We start from the raw sequence: 19,615 nt of genomic DNA, 5'->3' as shown, positions 1-19,615 counted from the left end.
CTTATCATGTCTGCTTTGACAAGGAGGACAAACTGATACCAGTTAAGTAAGATAAAGCTACTGAATTTCCAGAAAAACTACATGATTGGCCCACACTTGGATGAGGTATAAGGATTAGAAGTTTTACAATGGAAGGTCTGGAAACTTTTTACTTTAGGTCATCTGTTTGGCTCGAGATCAAAACAACAAACCTCAGTACATGGGGTTCTGCATAAAGCTCTACAGTCTCAATCAGAAAACTGAAGGGTTTCTTTTGGCTTCAATAATCATGAATTGTAAAGTCCTTGGTTGTGTGACCCTGAACTGATCAAGCCCTGTGAGCACATGATGGCTGTGAAGCGTCTTGGTGGGTGTGGGCCTGGTTCCTAGCAGACACATATACACATGCCCAGACAACTCGGTGCCTGTAGTTTTTGAAGTGCTACATTTTGCTGGTTATTTTTCATTTAGAGAGAACCTTTACATTTTCCAGAATCTGGAGTCTGCAGATGAGTTGTGCCTTATGACACAGGCATGAAGTCCACCACAGGGGATGCAATAAGCCAACCCATGAACACCAGGGTGTTTTTTTTTTTGTTGTTGCTACTTTCACTGAAGATTAAAAAAATATGAGGGTGAGTTTCATGTTTTTTCCACTAAAATAACTGGAGCATTTACTACACTGACCACCCCATTACACAGTGCAAGTACCTCTGTGTGTGTTTTGGGATGCAGTAAACAGGACCAAATAGACAGGTCTGAGGTACCTCAACAACACAGAAGGTGTAGCGCATATTATTGCTGATCTTGTTGTTCTCTCCAGGAGCCCAAAAATCTCAGAATCCAAGCTCCTCTGTTTGCTGCCATTCATCAGCACTAAATACACTTGAAACATCTTCTGTTAAAAAATAATTGAGAGCCCCAGGGACAGACAGTTGTGTAAACACTTTCATTTCTTGGATGTTTCTGTGCCCTGCCATCAGCAGAAAAACATCTGGCTTGAATGGTTTAGCCCACAGTAGAGAGAAGCAGAAACCTTGCCAGCTCCCTGTAGAGAAGCAGTTTAACTTAGTCACTTACTGGCCTCTAACAGGGTCAGGGTACCTGCGGGTGGGTAGCCTCAATTATTACCAATCCAATTACAAATACAAAAGGATTTATGGCAAAACAATCTTACTCTTCCAAAGTAGTCTTGTTCCTCTTCTGGGGCAGGATGCATGTCAAGAGCTGTAAGCACCAAATGCACAAAACAAGGATCTTTCCACTTAAAAATTGGCTGAATAAGTGGCCAAAGAATTGTTAATCAAGTGCTTCTTCTTGTATTTTCAAAACTCATGCCCAGCCATGCAGTAGATCTTAAAGATGTACAGTGGTAATGTGAAACAGATGTGCTGTTTTTAAACAGAAACAGGTGAACTGATTAAAGAGGAACCTAAAGCAGATGCGTAAAATCTTTCCATTTAGAACAGAATAGAGGCATCCCTCAGAGCCTAAAACTCCTACGGGATAGACAGCAAATTAAAGTGGAATTATGGCCCAAAAATTTACACTACAGAAATTACATTTCAGTATCTATTGGAAAGTCTGCAATGACCTTCTTCCAAGCTTTGCAGATCCAGGCACTCTTGCCCCAGCTGCTGAAGACAACTCAATTCAGAACACCATATGATTTAAGCTGTATTCTTTCTCCCTTATGCTTCACCAAATCAGGCATCCTGGCATCAGAACTCGGGGAGTAAATGTGACCAGAAGAAAACACAGTGCCTCTTTCCTTGGCTGCTGCACATTCATTCATAGCACAGATACTGGCTGTTTTTGTTCAACAGCAGCCTGACTAGTCAGATGAGGAAGGAAAAGGATCTTTACTGAGAATACTCCCTCCTTCTTCCCTCACCCATACATCTGGTGGCAGCATATGGAAGTCCAACTGCTTGAGTCATCTTCAAGAAATGTCAAAGCTCAACAAGTACCACATAACTTCTGATATGGTACTTAGCCTGCCTCCCTCTATCCCCTCCGGCTTCATAAATAATCTCTATTGACTCTGCAGAGTAATTCATCACTAATCTCCCCAGGACACCTCGGCTGATTTAACACCAGCTTCGCATACAGACATCAAGTGGTTTATTGTTTCGTCCTCTTGGAGAAAGCCAGAAGCCTGATTCTAAACGTGCCTGGGAGACATGTTGCAGTTTTACATCGGCTTCCTTTACAGACATCTAGTGCTCACTCACTTTTTCTCCTCAAATATACTAATTGATTTAACTCACAGAAACCTCCTCCTTTCACTCCTCCCTCCCATGGATCAAAGCAGAATACTTGTTGCTCATTAACTATCTCTCCCCCTGCCCAGAGGAAAAAGTGAGCTATTTCATGGCCTGTTCCTTGGATTTGTTTAGATTTTGAGAAAGAAGCATGCTTGCCTGCTATCAGAGAACCTGGTGTTTCATTGCAGCTCCCATAACACAAGGATCACAATCCTACTCTTCCTTTTACCTTAGAGAAGGGGACTAATCATCCTGTACCAAGGCCATTTTCTAATTCAAAATGAAATGAACCATAGTGTTTCCAAAAGATGCCAGCAGTTGTAGTTGTGACAGTGAGAGACACTGACTGATACTTAGTTGCATCCGAAGACCAGTTTATATAGCTCACCTCAATCTTAGCTTTTACTGACTGCAGACTTCTCCACCTCCACAACTCATTTCGCACAGGCTACTTGTCCATTCACTCCCAAACTCTGTGACTGGGACATAAGCCTTCTCTGCCTCCTGAGCTCTCCTAAGGCTCTGTACAACTGCCAAGCTGCAGGATGTTAAATACCTATGTTTTGGGAATAGTCATTATCATTACCCCATAAAGGCAGGAAAAGGAGATGTTTCCCTGCTCTCAGAAGCGGCATTCAGGAATCAGGCAGGCCTAACTGCATATTCACCCAGAAGACAGAAAGATGCAGCCACTCTTTTCACATCCTCTTAACTGCCAACTCATCTCATCAGCGAAGAAGACAATGCCTTAATCTTTTGGGGACAACAATTGGGAAATTTTATCAGTTACATCTTGCACCATTGTATCAACGTGTTGTGAAAAAAAACCCGCCAGTGCTTTTTCAGCACTTCACTGTAAAAGTATTCTGCCAAGTGCATAAAGAAACAGACTTCTTTTTTATTTTCCTCTTTCAGCAAAAGCTCATGAATGACCAGGTTCCTACCAAGAAGGATCTCAGGATGGCTGTCTTTCTGAGCCAAGCAGAGCAAAGCAGGGCCAAACATGGGAATTCCCAAATTACCGTGACCTATTGATGAGGCAGTGGTTCATCTTTTATCACAACCCCACATACTGGTTCCTAGTTGTGATCTAAGACAGAATGGCACCAACTGACATGCTTGGTTTAACCTTGAGGCTTATCATACTCAGAATAGCAGGCAAACCCATTTGTTATGGACCTTAACTTTATAACAGAAAATGTCTCCAGGAACCCAGGAGGCATGGTTTATTGTGTCCTGTTTTTAAAGACACCATATGGAAGAACTGAACTGGTGAATCCAATAAGTTGTTTCTGTAACAAGGTAGGATCTGAACCCCAAAATATTGTACAGCTTGGAATCTACCTTGAAATAAGGGTGAACACTGTCTTTTCACATGGTAGAAAGCCACCCAGGGACTAGGGGCACAGCAGAGATGGTAGAAGGAGACTGACATTGGGAGAATAGCTTGACCTCTTAATGTCTGAACTGAAAGGGATTAGAAGCACTGAGGCACAGTTATGTGAGAAAAATACTCAGTCTCTTTAGTATTCTGGTTGGAAGTGTTACACAAGTCCCTTTTCTTCTTCTTTATTGGTAGATATTTGAATCAACAATCATGAAAGCCACAAACATCTGGTAAAGCTGCTTGTTAGTATCTATCTACTGTCATATTCACATTTAAAACAATTTTGTGTAGGCAGATTTTGCCTTGTACTACTGTTTTTTTGATACTTTGCTAGTGCTCCTACTGCCTCTTGAGAAGGCTACTGCTGACTAGCTGGGCCACAAGAATAACAAACACACCTCAGAACACTGACATAACGATTTTGCTGGAATTAATGCAAAATAAATTGCACAAAAAAAGTTTCATAAGTATACATCCAGCCTTCTTCTGAGCAGAGTGTCTGCTAGAACTGGATGGCTCCAGAATATTTCACAGAGCAAGGCAGTAAGAGGTACATGTTTTAGATATGTTCTGCAAGAACATTTAAAGATATGGTACAACAAAAAGACTAGAGCAGCAGAAATACTACCTGTTACTAAAGTAACAGAGGCAGAGGGGACCCATACTGATGACAAAGGCTGGAAAAATTTCCAGCTGCTAGGTGAAAACTGGGAAACACAGGGACCTGGGAAGACTCTTCTGACAGTAAATCTCCAGCCTGGTAGAAACTGAAGACATCAGGAAATTCAGGATGGATAGGAGATTTCCAGTGTGACAGAAATAACTGTATGTTGGAAACACCATTAAGAAAGCCAGAAATGAAGCTGGTAGGCATCTGGACTCACATCAGGCAGATGGTTCCATGTCCTGGTTGAATCATGGTCTGCTGGAAATACTGTGGGATAAACTGATCTTGTGCCTATGCAAACCTCTACAGCTGTCCTATGCGACAGAGCTTCATTTTGGACCCATCTGACTCTATTAAACAAGGACAATTACATCCTTCCACTGCAGGAGAAGAGAAAGATGCTGCTATCAAGTAGTTTAAATAGAGCATTTTAAATGAAAATAGAGGTGACAGTGGGGAGGAAGGCTTACAAATCTGTTATCTGTCGGCAGAAATCAGCTAGCAATTCAATTTTAATCTCTTTTCAGTCTAACATGCCCCAGTCTCTCTGCAAAAGAAAGCAAGAGACATCTATTTCTCACTCTAGCAAGGTTTTGGCTTGTTGGACCATATGAAATATGAGCTCTGCCTGACCCCTTCTAACACAGTGTTAGTAAAACAAAAACATTTGAGTAGTAGAGGGAAAGAAAACCCAACCCATGCAGCTATTTTACTTTAAAGGGCAAGACAGTTTAGTGTAAACAAAGGGGGAATAAACTACAGGGATATATGCACAGTAAGATTCAATTGGAAACAGCTGTTGGCAGATACTGTGGCAACCTGAAAACTGGAGCTGCAGCTCAGGGTTGCACAAACTCTCTTTGTTTGTCACCAGTTTTAAACCCCCTCTTGTTGCACATGTGTGCACACCCACATGCACACAAGTAAGGTGCACTGCAGGAGCAGCAAGGGCATGGCAGCCACCAGAGATTATTTGTCTGAGAGTGTCTCTCCTCCAGCATTTAACCTAAAGGAGGAAGAAGCAGAGTAATGAAAAAAAGTGCAAAGGGGTCATAAAACCCTTTCAATTATTGTCCGCAGCCAATCCTCCCAATTGCTGTCTTTAAAAATAGAACCACATAAGCACAAAAAGCAGAAAAAGGCATGAATGTAGAGGTACCATTTTAGTGCCCAAATATTTTTTTCTTTTCCAGTTACATTTAAAAGGGAAGTTTGCAGAGGAATAGCAAACCTGGACCAAGTTGTAAGATATTTCTGATATCCTGGGGTAGTACTCTCTGTTGCAAACATTAAATGATCAAGCCAGTGACAGCTCTGGTGACTGGTGTTTCCCATAGTGCAGCACAGTGAAGATAACAGAGCACAGCACAAACTGGCAAGCTCAGTCTCCAAATCTCTATTATCCACATTAGGCCTGCTAACAGTAAGACCAGGATATTTCCTAGTGGAGAAGCTGACAATCACAAAAGACAGCTTTTTGCCTCTGCGTTGAGTCCAGACTAACAGCTTGAGATAGACTGGCTTCATGGCAAACCTGGAGAGAACACATGCCGTGTACCCTGAAGTGCAAGGTTCATGCTTCAATGCCATTTTGCTGGAGGTAGCAGAAGGGAAGACAAACCACAGAGACTGTCTTTTCTCTCTCTCACTGTTTAGAGATGATTCCTCTCAGGTAAGAATGGGCCAGACTTGCACAGCAGAAGAGGTGAATGGTGAAAAACACATACTTCTGCCATCCACAATGCTTTTATTTCGGAAATAGAAAATTTTTACAAATAAATATCTAGTGTCATACCAAGTCATGGGCCACCTTCCTGGATCCTCCTTAGCCCAGCCACCTGCACACATTATGTTACCACTTCTAGGAAATGTTCCACATGCTTACATGAGTTAATCTGAACCCCAGATACAACCTTAGCAGGTCTGTCAAACAGCATGAAAATCCTGTTGCCCCTATGCCTCCCCATTCCTCTGCCCCAGCCTGCAGTCAGCTGCCAACACCAGCAAAGATATATGTTGGCAACGTCTGCAGGGAGAGAAATGTAAGCCTGCCCTCATGGCTGTTTTGGATGGTGGGGGTCCTGCTGACATGCTGGCTAATGCCACAAAAGTAGCATAATGAGAGCCTCCATGGGTTTCACTAAGCAATGGAAAGAACTCACTCCAGTCCTGGTGGTCTGGCTGCAACTTTGCTTTTAACTCTTAGCTTGCTAGAGCAGACAAGCAACCACATCCATATGGACTTGCATTTTCTACTGATCAATAGAACAGTTTCATTGCTCAATTTTGCCACAGCTTTCCCAGGTTCTCTCTCCAGGCCTGTTGTGCCTTCTCTGATAGGAAAGGCAGCTTTCTCAGGTGGATCAGTGTCTGCACAAGTTTGATATTTAGTGACAGACATCCAGCTCAGTACCCACGTTGGTAGAAAGACATGAAAAGCATATAGAGGGCCCTAATGTCACAGCATTTAAAGATATTAGTCATTGCAGGAGCATGCAAAGGCAACTCCTGTCTTGCAAAACCTAATTTATGAATAAAAGACCTAACTCTTGAATATATATTCTTACATTTACCACTCTTCTTACCAAGAATCAAAAATGACAAAGATGAATGTCACTCTCAGCTCTGTTGTATTGAAGGGAGATGTCAAAAGCAACATTTAGAAAGAAACACACGGAACAGAGACAAATGACGTACACTGAGCTGGGAGACACATCACACAGAGTTAAGTGCAAGCGCTGCCCGAGAGCTGCTTTCATCTGCCTAGAAGTACTGATGGTTATCTAGTGATGAGTCTTCAGATACATCCTGCTGTCTATCTGTTTAATACAGAAAACACGTGTATGCATATGCTTATTAAGTCAGTTAACACTTCAAAGAGAAGTGCTTTTCTGACACCGCAAGAGAGGTTTCTCTGAAGCTCTGCAGGTATTAGACAGCAGGTCTAGTTGGGAAAAGAAACATGTCCATTTGTTTAATTCCATCCCCTCTTGCCTCTGCATTGACCGTGGCATACTCTGTGAGCTTAGCACACTTACTTGGAAAGGAGAATGACACAATTCTGTGCCCTCCGGCCGTCAATCACAGAGAGCTCTTTCACCTTTCGTGTGGAGAGGTAAAGGTCTTCTGTTGAACCCATCTCTTTCTGCATATAATTGAAAAGGGAGGGAAAATAATCAGCATTATGTTTCTCACCCAAGACTGATAGACTTCACTGAGTGTAATTAGTAAAACCCATCCCACTCCAGGAAAATCTGCCCACATGGTGAGAAAAGGAGACAAGAAGGGCAGGAAACATGTAGTTAGGCCCTCTATTAATAGACAAAGAGAAGTTACTCATTACCACCTATGAGATCATCTTTTATTCCAAATACTGGACCTGATTCTGACCTGCTAGATTAACTCTACCAACTGTTACTATGTTAATGTGCAAAACTGACATGACAGGGAAATCAGGCACATTATGGTAAAGCCCACTGGTGTCACAGCATATCAATCAGCAGATGCCTCTTGCAGGGACTACACAGCATTTTTGAAAGGCTGCAGCACAATCAGGAAAAATCCTTCCATCATCTCTTAAGGCTGCCACTGGATCAGTCCAATCCATATTATATGTGAGATACAAACAGTAGGTCAAGATGGCATTTATCTTACCAAACGTGTCTTATCAAATGGTCAACATCTACATCTGCACTAGCCTTTCTTTTTTAAAAATTATGTAATACCTTTGATCATACAGAAACCACCCTTTTTCGAAGTTTTTTGTATATCCTCATTGCCAAAAAAAAAAAAAAAAAAGGAAAATCCCCATCCAAAATTTTTGTTACAGCACACAGAGAGAAACTATTTGCAAACCCAGTCTGACCATCCAGAAATCTCTGTTTCCTTGTCCTGCCTACACACCACAGCCATGGGATTTGTTTCACTTCTAGATACTGGCTTTCTGTAGTTACTTCAAATATCTTCTAACACCATTCCTTAAAGGGAAGTAGGGGTAATATCAAAAGGTTTTAATCCTGGATAATAGCTCTCTTCAGTTAAACAACAGAGAAGAGGGAATTCTCAACAGGACAGTTTTTGTTTTCCCTGCTAACTGCTGGTGGAACCTCTTCAAAATGGCTTTCCACATTATACATACTGTCATGCCTTGAGATTTGCAGATTTACCAGTATAATCTTTGAACAAACCCATTAAATTAGCAATGTGACTTCTTTCTTAGGACACAACAGCAAGCATGCTGCCTCAGAACAAAAGGTCCATCAAGCCCAGTATCCTGTTCCTGAGAGTGGTCAACAGCAGAAACCCCGCGAAAGGTGTAAGATCATGGCAAGCCCACAGCAGTGCATCCCAGAATCACTCCCAGAACTCAAGGTTCTGCAGCTCAGGGCTTACTTATATCAGCATGACTAATCCACTCCAAGAAATTTTGACGCCCAAATATTTGAGAGTTAAATGTTAATCATAGATTCATATAGCTAGTTGTCATTTGAGCTCTTGGTACAAAAGTTGTGTTGCTCCTGGATGTGCAAAGGGTTCATACAGCCACATCCAAATGTGCTACAGTAAGCCACCACCAGTACCAAGTGTCATTTATAAGCAGGTATAACACCTTAGCTGAAGACGTGCACATGATAGTTCTGCTGGATATGCCCAAAGTGTCTAGCTTGACAGAAAAAAATTACAACATTACTCGATACATCAGATAGTGTCTCTAGAAAAGGAAAAACTGGGCATTAAGCAAGTTGGTTATTTCTAAGAGAATAGCTAACAATGCCAAGAAGCAGGGGACCTCAGTATAATATGGCATGTAGAGATGTTGAAGTTTTCCTGAGTTTCCTCAGTTTGTGGGGAGGAAGACAGGGAAACGGGGAGATAGGCAGCTATTGAAGGCAAGAAAGGTACTTTTTGGTGCATGCTCTTGTTTTAAAAGCTTCACTGTCCCTCACCAGCTAAAGTTTGCAGACAAGCACACCTGGTTAGTGCTAACCAGCACCCATCCCAAGGGAAAAAACAAATTATTTCAAGGTTTGGCTGCGTATGTGGGGTGGGAGTTTGGACAGCTTCCCCTAAAGAAATGCAGCAGTGATTGGTATCGTTGTCACCATGCCATTTCCAATTCCCCAACCCACAAAGTTCAACACAGATGAGTAACTTGAACTATTTAGACTCCTTGTGACCACGTAGTGGGCTAGTCTCATCTAAAAATATATACTCTTCAACTCATATTGAGGAGAGAGATATTTATAGATACTTGGAGCTGTGTGTAAACAAAAGCAGATGAAGCCTCAGGTTTTACCGAAGCCAGATTGCAAGCTTAGCTGAAAGAAAACAGATTGCATATGGACTATCTGCATTTTCTTAGACACAGAAAAAGAGGAGGAAGGGGGCAGTAGTGACTAGCTTTTGTGAGACAGGCCAAGCACACAAAACAAGACTAGTTGGAGCTGTTGCCAACCTGACAGACAAGATCCCTGAGTTTTATCCCATCATTCTTCACCAACTTTACCAACTGGCATAACATTATGTTATATGCATCAAAGGGTATTTCAGATTTGAGATTTTAATTGCAAATTCAAAAATCAACTAATATTTCAGTGCTGTGATGACTAGACATGTGGAATGTGTTCATCATATTGCTGCCCTGTTTCAAATCCAGCTTGTTTTTGGTTAGCTGCAGAACTTGTGGTCTGGTACCACAGCAGTACCTTAGTTTCTAGTAATTATCAACACTTTAGGGAACTATTTTTACCATATTGACTTGTTTCATGGTGTGCTCTGCCATGATAAAAGCCAACAAATAGCCCAGAGCTCAGTATTAGACTCACTCAGTGGCAGAGGTCCCAACCACACTTTCCAAATACAGCTCCCTGAGCACTCATGGTGAGGACCACTTTCTTCTGAAGGCACCGGAGACACTTGTGATGATGTCTAAATAAGCCCCTTCTAAAAGCATTGCTCTTCCAAAAGTGTTGCCAAGAATTTTGCTTAAGATGATGAATAAGTTGAGAGGTGGCCAGTTTGAAGACATGTGGGCAGTCTGATATCTCTGCTTCATCTAAACACCATTTCAGTCTTTCCCTGAACTTTCTGAGGGTTTCAGCTGTCTGAAATGAAGTAAGTTTTCCTCCAGTCTAACCCTTTTGCTCCTCAGCTGGCACAAATCCTTCAGCCCAACCAAAGTGCGTTCTAGTTCTACAGAAAGGAAGATTTTCTTTGTCAGAAACCCTGTGGTTAGTGAATATGCATGTAGACTTCCGTACTGTCCAAAGCAGATGGACAACAGATAGGAACAGTGGGAGTGAAGGCTCCCTGAGAGACCCTTTTGTTTTCCACTAGGAAGACTAGTACTTTGGGTAAGGAAGAGTTCATATTCACATTCTACTTTGCCCCTGGTATTTTTCTCACAGAAAACGGGACTACAGACACCAGCAGAAACCACAGTGAGGTTATAGTTCAGTGAAAGAACAGGAACTACTTCCTATCACAGAGCTAATACGACTAAAGGAATTTTTTTACCACCTTCCCCACCCAGAAAGCAGATGTGCAGGGGCATATGAAAGAGTAGCATGAGTCATGACCCCATAAGGGCATGGTGCAGGACTTCACCTTCCCACACACCGTGAGAGAATCAGGAGGCAGACAGTGATACTCACCTGCTTACAGGAGGAGGGGTTAGTTAGCAGGTCCTATAAGGCAGCAGCCCCAGATAACAAAGAAGGAAACATGCCAAAAATTAGTCACAGAGAAAGATATCAAGTTTAACAGGGCAGTTGAATTTAGACACACACTGTTTTCTAAGAGAATAAAATGCTTAGCAAGTAATACTGGCCCACATGGTTCAAAGGTATTTCAGCATTTCTTTGCATATTTTAAATCAGCAGATGTTGGGGAACTAAGAGTTCTAGGTCTTTTCTGAAAAGAATAAATTCAGTCTGCAAAGCATAAATCTCTTACGTCTTGAAACATTAACTGGGATAATGCTTAAATACCTATATGAATCTAGTCTGAAGCCTTATTGAAAGAACAGGCAAGGTTAAAACTTGAGGGTCAGTTCTCCTCTCCTGAAGCACAAGCACAATTTGCCATCATTAGTAACAACTAATTTCAATGGAACACTATACCCTTTAGCAACCTATAGTCAAGTGTTTTATAAACACTCTGTAACCACCAAAAGAAGTCTGACAGCACTACTGATAGCACTACTAATAGATACCAACTATTTCTCAACATATGCCATAGTCCAGGAAAACACCAGATATATTGAACCAAAAGGTCACTATTGCATAGTAAGATTGGAGCAAGGTCAAAAGACAAGTGTAAAAACTCTTGGTCCAACATTCTGTACACTGGACAATTCTGCTTTCTCTCATGGCTACCAAAAACAATACACTGGGCTTGAGAGAGGAGAAGAGACCCTTTGTCATTAAAAAAATAAAGAAGAAAGAAAAGCTGTTCAATGTAAATGAAACTGGAAAAAAATATGAAGATCAAGTTAGTAACAGCAAAGAAAGAAATTTCTTTATCTCTACTCATTCAACATTTCAGATGCAAAAGAGCAGGGCTTTGCACTGACATTTTTCTTTACAGACATTTGGATAAAGTTTAAAAGTCAAAAACCCAGGGTAAACACATACTTGGCCAGAGTGGAGTATTTGCACGATTAAAAGAGGAGAAAAGGCTAAGTGTGAATCAACTGGAAAAGTTCTCGTAAGATTTTGATTCAAGAGCAATTTTGGTTGCCTGGTCTTTAAGAAACAAAAAAAAAGGGGGAGGGGGAAGGAAATTGACAAGGACTTGTAGATTGGAATCCGACTCACACTGGAGTGAGTATGGATGAAAAAGAAACTATCAAGTAGAGTAATAACAATGGAACATTTAAGAGGAAAAAAACAAAACAAAACAAAAACCACAAAAACACACACAAAAAATCCCCAAACCAAAATCCAAAACCAAACAAAACAAAAACCAAAAACCTAAACCCTCAACAAAAGCTGGAAGAGCAGCTATACACTAAATATACAAAATTAAAAGTAACTTACATAAGTGATACTTATGATACACTGCCATGAAGTGTGTTTAATGAGGATGGAAGAGACCTGTTTTGAGACCCATGGAGGTCACTCCGAGATGATGTCTCTATTCCAGGGGCAGGGGTAAGGCTCAGGTTAGTTTATAGTTGAATAAACCACGCTGCTTGTCAGTGATTGGTAACAGAGCCATAAATATTAAAATTCTACCTGAAAGTAGGCAGACCAGGACAGCTTTGGCTTTGCATTTGGGGGCCCAAAGGAAGAAAAGGTTTTGCAAGGTCATTTCTAGAGAGGAAGCTGCAATGTTTGTTCCTGAAACATTGGAATGGCACCTTGATGCTGCAATGGCTATTCACGTGCACAGGTGACAGTTTGTCTACTCGCAAGACAACTTGGAGCTCACCACCATAGCTAAGCTGTTGACACAGGATCTAAATCCAGTCTCATAACATCACTGAAGTTTCATGTGAAGTTTCTTTCCCTCTGTGAACTAAGTTCTTGTTTCAGAGAATGAGAGGAAAGAGAGATGAACTGACTGAAACAGCAACAGCCATTTGCAGGAACAGAATGAGAAATGAAATCTCATCATATGAGGGGTATCGTTACATTCTTCACAGTTCAAGTTGGGATGCTTATTTAAGTAGCTGTGAGCTAGTAAATCAGAAGAGTTATTCATGATTTTTATCAGATTAGATTGAAAAAATGAAAGAGAGAAAGGAACAGATGGAAAGTCCAAAGACAAGGGGTTGGTTTGTTAATTTTAAGGTACTGAATAAGTTAATTACAATGACAATGAAGTAATCATCACTGTAAGGTTTAATCATAAAGGCTGTTTATGGCAAACATGTGTATGTCTTTTCCTAAAACTTCAAAGCAATAATACAGTTCTACCAAGTACAAAAGATTGAATTTCTCCAAACATGTTCCAAAAGCAAAGGAAAGCTGGAGAAGTTTGGGGTGCGTAAGTAAAATCCCTCTCCTGCTAAATCTCATTCAGCAGAGATGGACAACTTGAAGGTGACTTGCTTTCCAACAAAAAGAGGAGGGGGAAAAAAGACATTCTAATAAATGGCTGCTTTTAAAGTATGTTGTTTGTGTTACAATCTGTAATTCAGACAGTTTCTGTCACCTAGCCAGTTGGGTTGGTTAGCTGCTTAAGTAAAAACAGACCAAGTGAAAGACAGATAATTCGGTCACCTTGCTCATTGCTCAGGCAACTACAGACTTTTTCTCTGAAAGAATGGGAGAAATAGAAAGATGGATATCAAGTATGAATGTAAAGCTCAGGAGTTTCTGGAAGCCAGTGGCTGCTGAGATCAAATAGAGCATTACCTGATGGGAGCTGTTGTCTCTGAGAGCTGCCCATTAGTATGGAGTATGTTGACAACAGAAGGTTATACTCTACTCCATATGCCCTCCCCACTTCTTTTGGTCATGTGATTTTTTTGAGCAGTGTAGTGCAAATGATGCAGCCTGACTCCAGGTGGACAAGGGTCCAGATCACTGTCATGTGTTCTTTCCTTCTCCAGAAATTTAAGGAAGACAAGGTGTGGAAGAGTTCGCCCCTACCTGGTGTCTCTGATACGCAGAGAACATCTTTTCAAAATCTTCTAGATCCAGCACCTTGAATGCCTTCAAATCATCAATCTCATTCCAGATTGTGCCAGGAATCCTCTCCTGAAAGAAAAAGTCATCTTTTAATGAGACAGCAAAAGCTTTAAGCTAAGAAAATCCAAACTCATTTGAACAGATCATTCTCTCCTGCTCACTGGCCATGTTCCTATGTATTACTCCTGTCATTTTAGAGAGCATGTTTTGTTTCAAGAGTCAAAGGAGAAAAAAACAAAAAACAAACAAACAAGCAAACAAACAAAAATGCCACGTTGTGTGCTTTTTGGATTTTTTTAAACTTACTGAGTAATATGTATTTTTCATCACAGCAAGCCTCTGATGAAAGGGCACATTCCAAGACTAGCAGATCACATCTCAAGCAATATCCATGATCCCACAGTATGTTTCCTTTCAAGGGTGGCCATCTGTCTAACTCAAATGATTATGGTCATGCTGAAAGAAGTGTTACCATCATGAGGACAAAGCTTAGGAAGGGCACTGATGCATGACAGTCCCCAGTCACATCTTCCCTTCTGCAACTTTTGCCAGGTTCTGTTGTAAACCCCAAAGGGTGTGTGGTTTTCATTCTGCCTGCCTGTGAAAGTAGTTTAAGACTTTATTTTATTTGACTTTTAAGGCTCTGAGTCTTGGAAGTCTAATTGTTTCCTATTACACGATCTCCCCTGTCTACATGAGTTCTTTGTTGACTCAGATAGATACCGACTATACACAGATCTTTGAAGGAGCATCATCCACACAACTGGAAATGTTCACAGTCCATGTGACGCATTGTCCCAAAGGCCAGGGAATGCTAGTTGTCTGGTAGATGATCAGCATGGAAGGAGGTAGGCATAGACTCCTCCTCCACCTTCCAAAACTAGGAGAAAGCCTTGGGCTCTCCTGCTGACATTCTCAGGACAGATGTCCTTGTTGACAAAGAGGACACAAAGAGTGATCTACCTTCACCTTCCTACTGACCATTAAGGTGCATGCTGTGTGGTACAAGTTTTTGGCAATTACCCATTCAGAAAAGGAAAACCTGTTCTTCACACCTAACAACACTACCTTTCAGTTCATTTAGTTAATGAATTGTACATTTATTTTACTTTATTAACTGGAAAACTAAGGAAGGCATTGATTAAAAGAAAAAAGAAATGGACAGAAGGTACTGTAAAGAGACCTAAGCAAACCCCACGAGATGAAGAGCCAGCAGAACACTGGTGCAGAGAAAGCCAGGAACAGCAAGTAATAGCAACGAGACCCTTACAGAGGCTCCAGCTCTGAAGTACCCAACTTGTACCTACACAGCAAAACACGTTAACACTTCATTATTGGAACTAATTAGGAACAGACTCTACTTCCCATTCACAGTCATCAAAGGAATGAGGGAAATGTGCTAAGCCACAAGGCTCAAGGAGCAAGGAAAAACACCTGATGTGAGCGTGAAATGAGGGGGGAAATAAAAGTGTGAAGTGTTCTGGAGGGAATTCTTGGCAAGGCAGACACTGTGGAGGAAAACCAACACCCTTTCTCCAGAGGCAGCACGTGAGTGCCTGAGAGCAAGAAAGGGTTTCTGCAGTGCTATTTACAGTAAGACCATATACTACATGGGAGCAGCACCCATCCCTGAACAGGCTTACCAATAATACCATTATATCGTTCCTTGCAATCAGCGTGTTTCTTCTTTCTAGAGTAGGAAAAACATCACAACCCTATGACTGTAACATGACAAACGAGTTTGGGAGGCTCATCTCAACCAAAGGAATAGGAGACAAAGTTAATTTTCATTTTATCATAACCCTGGACTCTACAGCCAATCCTAGCCAGAAGTATCCAGGCAGAGCATTCATTCTCATTCAATTTCCAGGCTGGCTTTATAAACCTTGAATTATAAATCCTGAGGGATGCATTTGAAAAGCAGAGCAGTTCTCCAAGTTCCTCACTGTTTCAGATTGTCCAACCAAACACTGAAATGTAATAATATTTCTTGACAGGAGCCAGTGGAACATGACTTCAGGAGCAGTCCTTTGAGTCATCACTGGGATGAAGCCCTGAGAACACCAGAAAGCTATAAGCTGTGTTTGGCAAAAGGCTGTTACTCAGGAGACAGATATGAGTCTTGCCCATCTACCTGTCCATCTGCAAAACTCCCAGTGGGTCTGAAGTTTCCCCATAAATAGCAAGAAAAGTGAAAACGTGCTATAGAATGGGCTAGTCTGAATGAATTTCAGAGGTGCCCGAACAGGCAGTTCTGAGGCTCATAAAGGGATCACAGAGAGTAATTCTTATTCATACTTTCCCAGAAAAACAACTCAAGGAAGTGAAAATTATTCTCATCTCAAATCAGATTCATTTTAAGACCCAGGCTGAGTCTAGTCCTGTACAGGATGGTTTGTATGCTACTCGTAGCAGAAAGAGAAATGTCAAAGCAGCACCCATTGCTATGGTGTGCACAAAGAGAACTTTGACCCAGGAAACAGTTTTAGTACTTAAAATCCAAATGGGCTAATCCAGTCAAATAAAAAAAACAAGGCAGGCAGAGGTATAAACAAGCTTTGTTACACAAAACACTTGCCACGGGGCTGTCCTTTCTATTTCTACCCTATGTTCTGCCTTTGAAAACTTTCATGTTACTGCCAGATAATTTCCTAAACTGAGCTCTGCTACTCAGTTACGGATTAACTGGCTGATAGTTCCTTGTCATCAGCCAGAGAGACTGAGTGTTTTAAGAGAAACAGACTTGCATAATGTGGTTGCTACGATAAATGATTTCCTCAGCACCATAAAAAATATTTATGGTCCCTAAATAGCAATTTAAAAATAAAGTAAATTCTTTCTTCTTTTTTCCTTCTTCTCTCTCCTACCCAAAAAAAAAAAAAAAAAAGAAAAAAAAAAGAAAAAAAAAAGAAAAAAAAAGGAAAGACGTCACTTCATCTGTACCATGCTTTTCTTCCCATATTTCCATATTTGGTTTTATTTATTTATTCATTCTGCAAGTCTTTCAAGATCTGTGGTTCGTCTGCTTTGCAAAGTCTTAGGCCCCTTTGAGAAGCAAATCCTATGAACTACATTTCCCAGAGGCCTCTGGCAAAATGGCAGCACATAGTGCATAAGGAAACATCTGATTACCAGAACAAATATTGGCAAGGCATTTGCTCCATCAAGCTGAGTCTTTGTTATGTTGCATTTCACAATTGGCTCACTGTGGCTGCTGCAGTTATGTCACTCCACCTTTGCAATGAAGCCAAATTTGCTGAGAGACTTATCAAGATCAGAGAATGATAGTCTTTCATCGAGCTATAAATCCTATCAAGCTGTTCTCTGCTACATCTAACAGATTATTTTATTTACCCTGAAAGACAGAGTGATATTTTGCAAGCCACCGATGTCTATCATGCCTCGACAACCTGACAGCACCAGTGAAAACTTTCAGGACTTTGGGAAAGCCTTTTCGTTTGTCCTGCATGTCCAGAGAAACCACAGCAACTATGAGTGTCCTGTAAACACCGCAGCAAGCAATCCTGTTTATTAGTAGGTTAATACCTGTAAAATACTAACCATCAGAAAATTGAAGCGACTTAAAATTTCCCTTCTTAATTCTATTATTAATCTGAATAAGGGACATGAACAGAATGCATTTTTCAAATTTCTCTCTTGATATCAGATTACTTCCTCAGGGTAAGAAAAATCCACTTTGATCAACTTGTATTTCTGGCATGTTTGTTAACTCGGACAGCTATTTTACTTCACTGTTGCACTAGGCACCACCAAGGCCATTATGAGTATCTTCACACCAAGATTTTGTAGAAATTTTTCCATCAGTTTTGAATCTCTGGCAGCAGTCCTGGGCCATTGTTTGACATGATCCTCAGGCTGCATTTAGGAAGAAAGTTCCAGAAATCAGAACCATCAATAACTTTACAGAGACTTAAAAAAAACCCAAAAACAACAGTGTCAGAAAGCATATTTTCTGTTTATGTGATTGTTTGGTTTTTTTGAGGGGGGTTGTTGGTGTGTGTTTTTGTTGTTGTTTTTAAATCCTGTGTGGTATACCTTCTGAGACAATTTCACCCAGGTCTATTCAGGGCTGGCTAAAGAAAGCCCCTTTCAGATCATTGACTAGAGTTGTTACCACCCTGACTCTTAATGGGAAAAGCTTCTTCTCCAGCCATAAGATAACAAGCAGTGCAGCTGAACAGTTGGATTTACTCTAATAACTTAAAAAAAAAGTTTATATTTATTAAAGAGGCAATTATATTAATGCATTCTTCCAGTGTGCTTGAAACTAGTCCATCATTGGGATTAATCATAAATGTCTGGTCCCTGTTTGACCTTGGGTGTTGTGTAAAATTCAAAGTGGGAGAGCAAACTCCACTTGCTGTCCAGAAACAAAGCAAGGAATCTTTCCAGGACATTACAGTGGTTACATTGCAATAGCTTTTTCTAAAAAAACAGAGATCCTTGGCACCAGCACTACTATAGTGCTGTATGAATGGAATTCACAGACTATGCTACACTGCTGCATGAATGGAGGGTTTCACCAGAACTCAGTCCATCCATGCATCTAAATGGCTTTGCCACTGATTGTCAGCTCACATCAAAGCTAGAATAAAATCTTTAATTCTCAAAGGAAATTATAGTAGGTTGTTGAAGTTTCCTTGTTAGAAGCACAAATACTTTCAAGTCAAACCTTTTTTCATGGTGGCTATGGGAACCAATTGTCAACTGCTAAGAGTTTCAATATATTCTAACATCCAACGCGTAAGTCCTTTCCTCCCAAAGACAACACCAGCATTAGGAAAAAAGGTGTCATATGAATTGTCCTGGAGAACAGCCTTGATTCTGTTACTGAGAAAGTGTATCATGAAGAAATCCCTCTCAGCCAGCCCTGTCCACTTTTCTCTGGGGCTCTGTTGGCTTTCTCTCACTCCCTGAGGCATGCTGCATGGACAGAAAGGGGTTCCCTCTCATGTGGGCTGTCTCAGTCCTGGCATCATCTTCACACTTAGTATAGCTTAGGAGAGGGACTCTGCACTAACTGCTTTGAGACAAATGGTCTAAAGATCATGCAGAGATACCTTAGAGCTGAATAACATCTTTGATCAGGCTGCAGCCCTAAGTTTGTGTACAGCTCTGTTTTCAACACTGTGTTACAGCACCTTGCTGTGTTGCACGGTACAAGCATGCCTGTGCTATTTGCTAACTAGAATGGTCTTTTAAAAAAGAAAAACATATACATGATGTCAAATTTACTCTTCCACAAAATGTTTTGGTGAGGTAAACTTGTACTCACATGAACTGGATGTTAAACACTACCACAAAACACAATAATACTCTGCACACTTCCAGACCTCAGTTTCCCATGCTCAAAGACTCAAGATACGCTGCTCCCAGCCACCGTACATGTTGTGAGTCTTCATTCATTTGTGTATGGCTACTTGAACAGTTTAGGGGAACACCACAGAATTGCTGAAATGGTAACAAAACACAAGATGAGGCCATCTGACCTCCCTGTGGCTTTGTATTCAGAGGCTTCATAACCATGAGAACAGAGAGAAAGTGCCCAGTACTGAAGCAGGGAATCTAGGATAACTCATGAAGATGGCCAAAATACATCAGCTCCTCCAGCAGTCAGTGGAATTAAATAATTCCATAACAAAGTGCACACCAAATA

General features: G+C 41.0%; 1 protein-coding gene across 10 annotated transcripts in view; it reads right to left on the bottom strand.

Annotated features, from left to right (window-relative positions):
* The window catches only part of DAAM2 (dishevelled associated activator of morphogenesis 2), a 232,962-nt gene that overhangs the window by 28,596 nt on the left and 184,751 nt on the right, over window positions 1-19,615 (bottom strand). For 8 of the 10 annotated variants that reach the window (XM_065058141.1, XM_065058137.1, XM_065058138.1 and 5 more), the window contains 3 exons: window positions 13,900-14,007; window positions 10,954-10,986; window positions 7,339-7,445 (listed from right to left, as the gene is read on the bottom strand). In XM_065058141.1, the coding sequence (XP_064914213.1) occupies window positions 7,339-7,445; window positions 10,954-10,986; window positions 13,900-14,007 (248 nt within the window). The remainder of the gene's footprint in view (window positions 1-7,338; window positions 7,446-10,953; window positions 10,987-13,899; window positions 14,008-19,615) is intronic. The other 2 variants (XM_065058144.1, XM_065058143.1) reach the window with 1 other exon arrangement.

Source organism: Columba livia, chromosome 3 (genome assembly GCF_036013475.1).
Source record: "Columba livia isolate bColLiv1 breed racing homer chromosome 3, bColLiv1.pat.W.v2, whole genome shotgun sequence".
In the NCBI taxonomy this organism is placed as follows: Eukaryota; Metazoa; Chordata; class Aves; order Columbiformes; family Columbidae; genus Columba; species Columba livia.
This window is presented reverse-complemented; position numbering and strand designations above follow the sequence as displayed.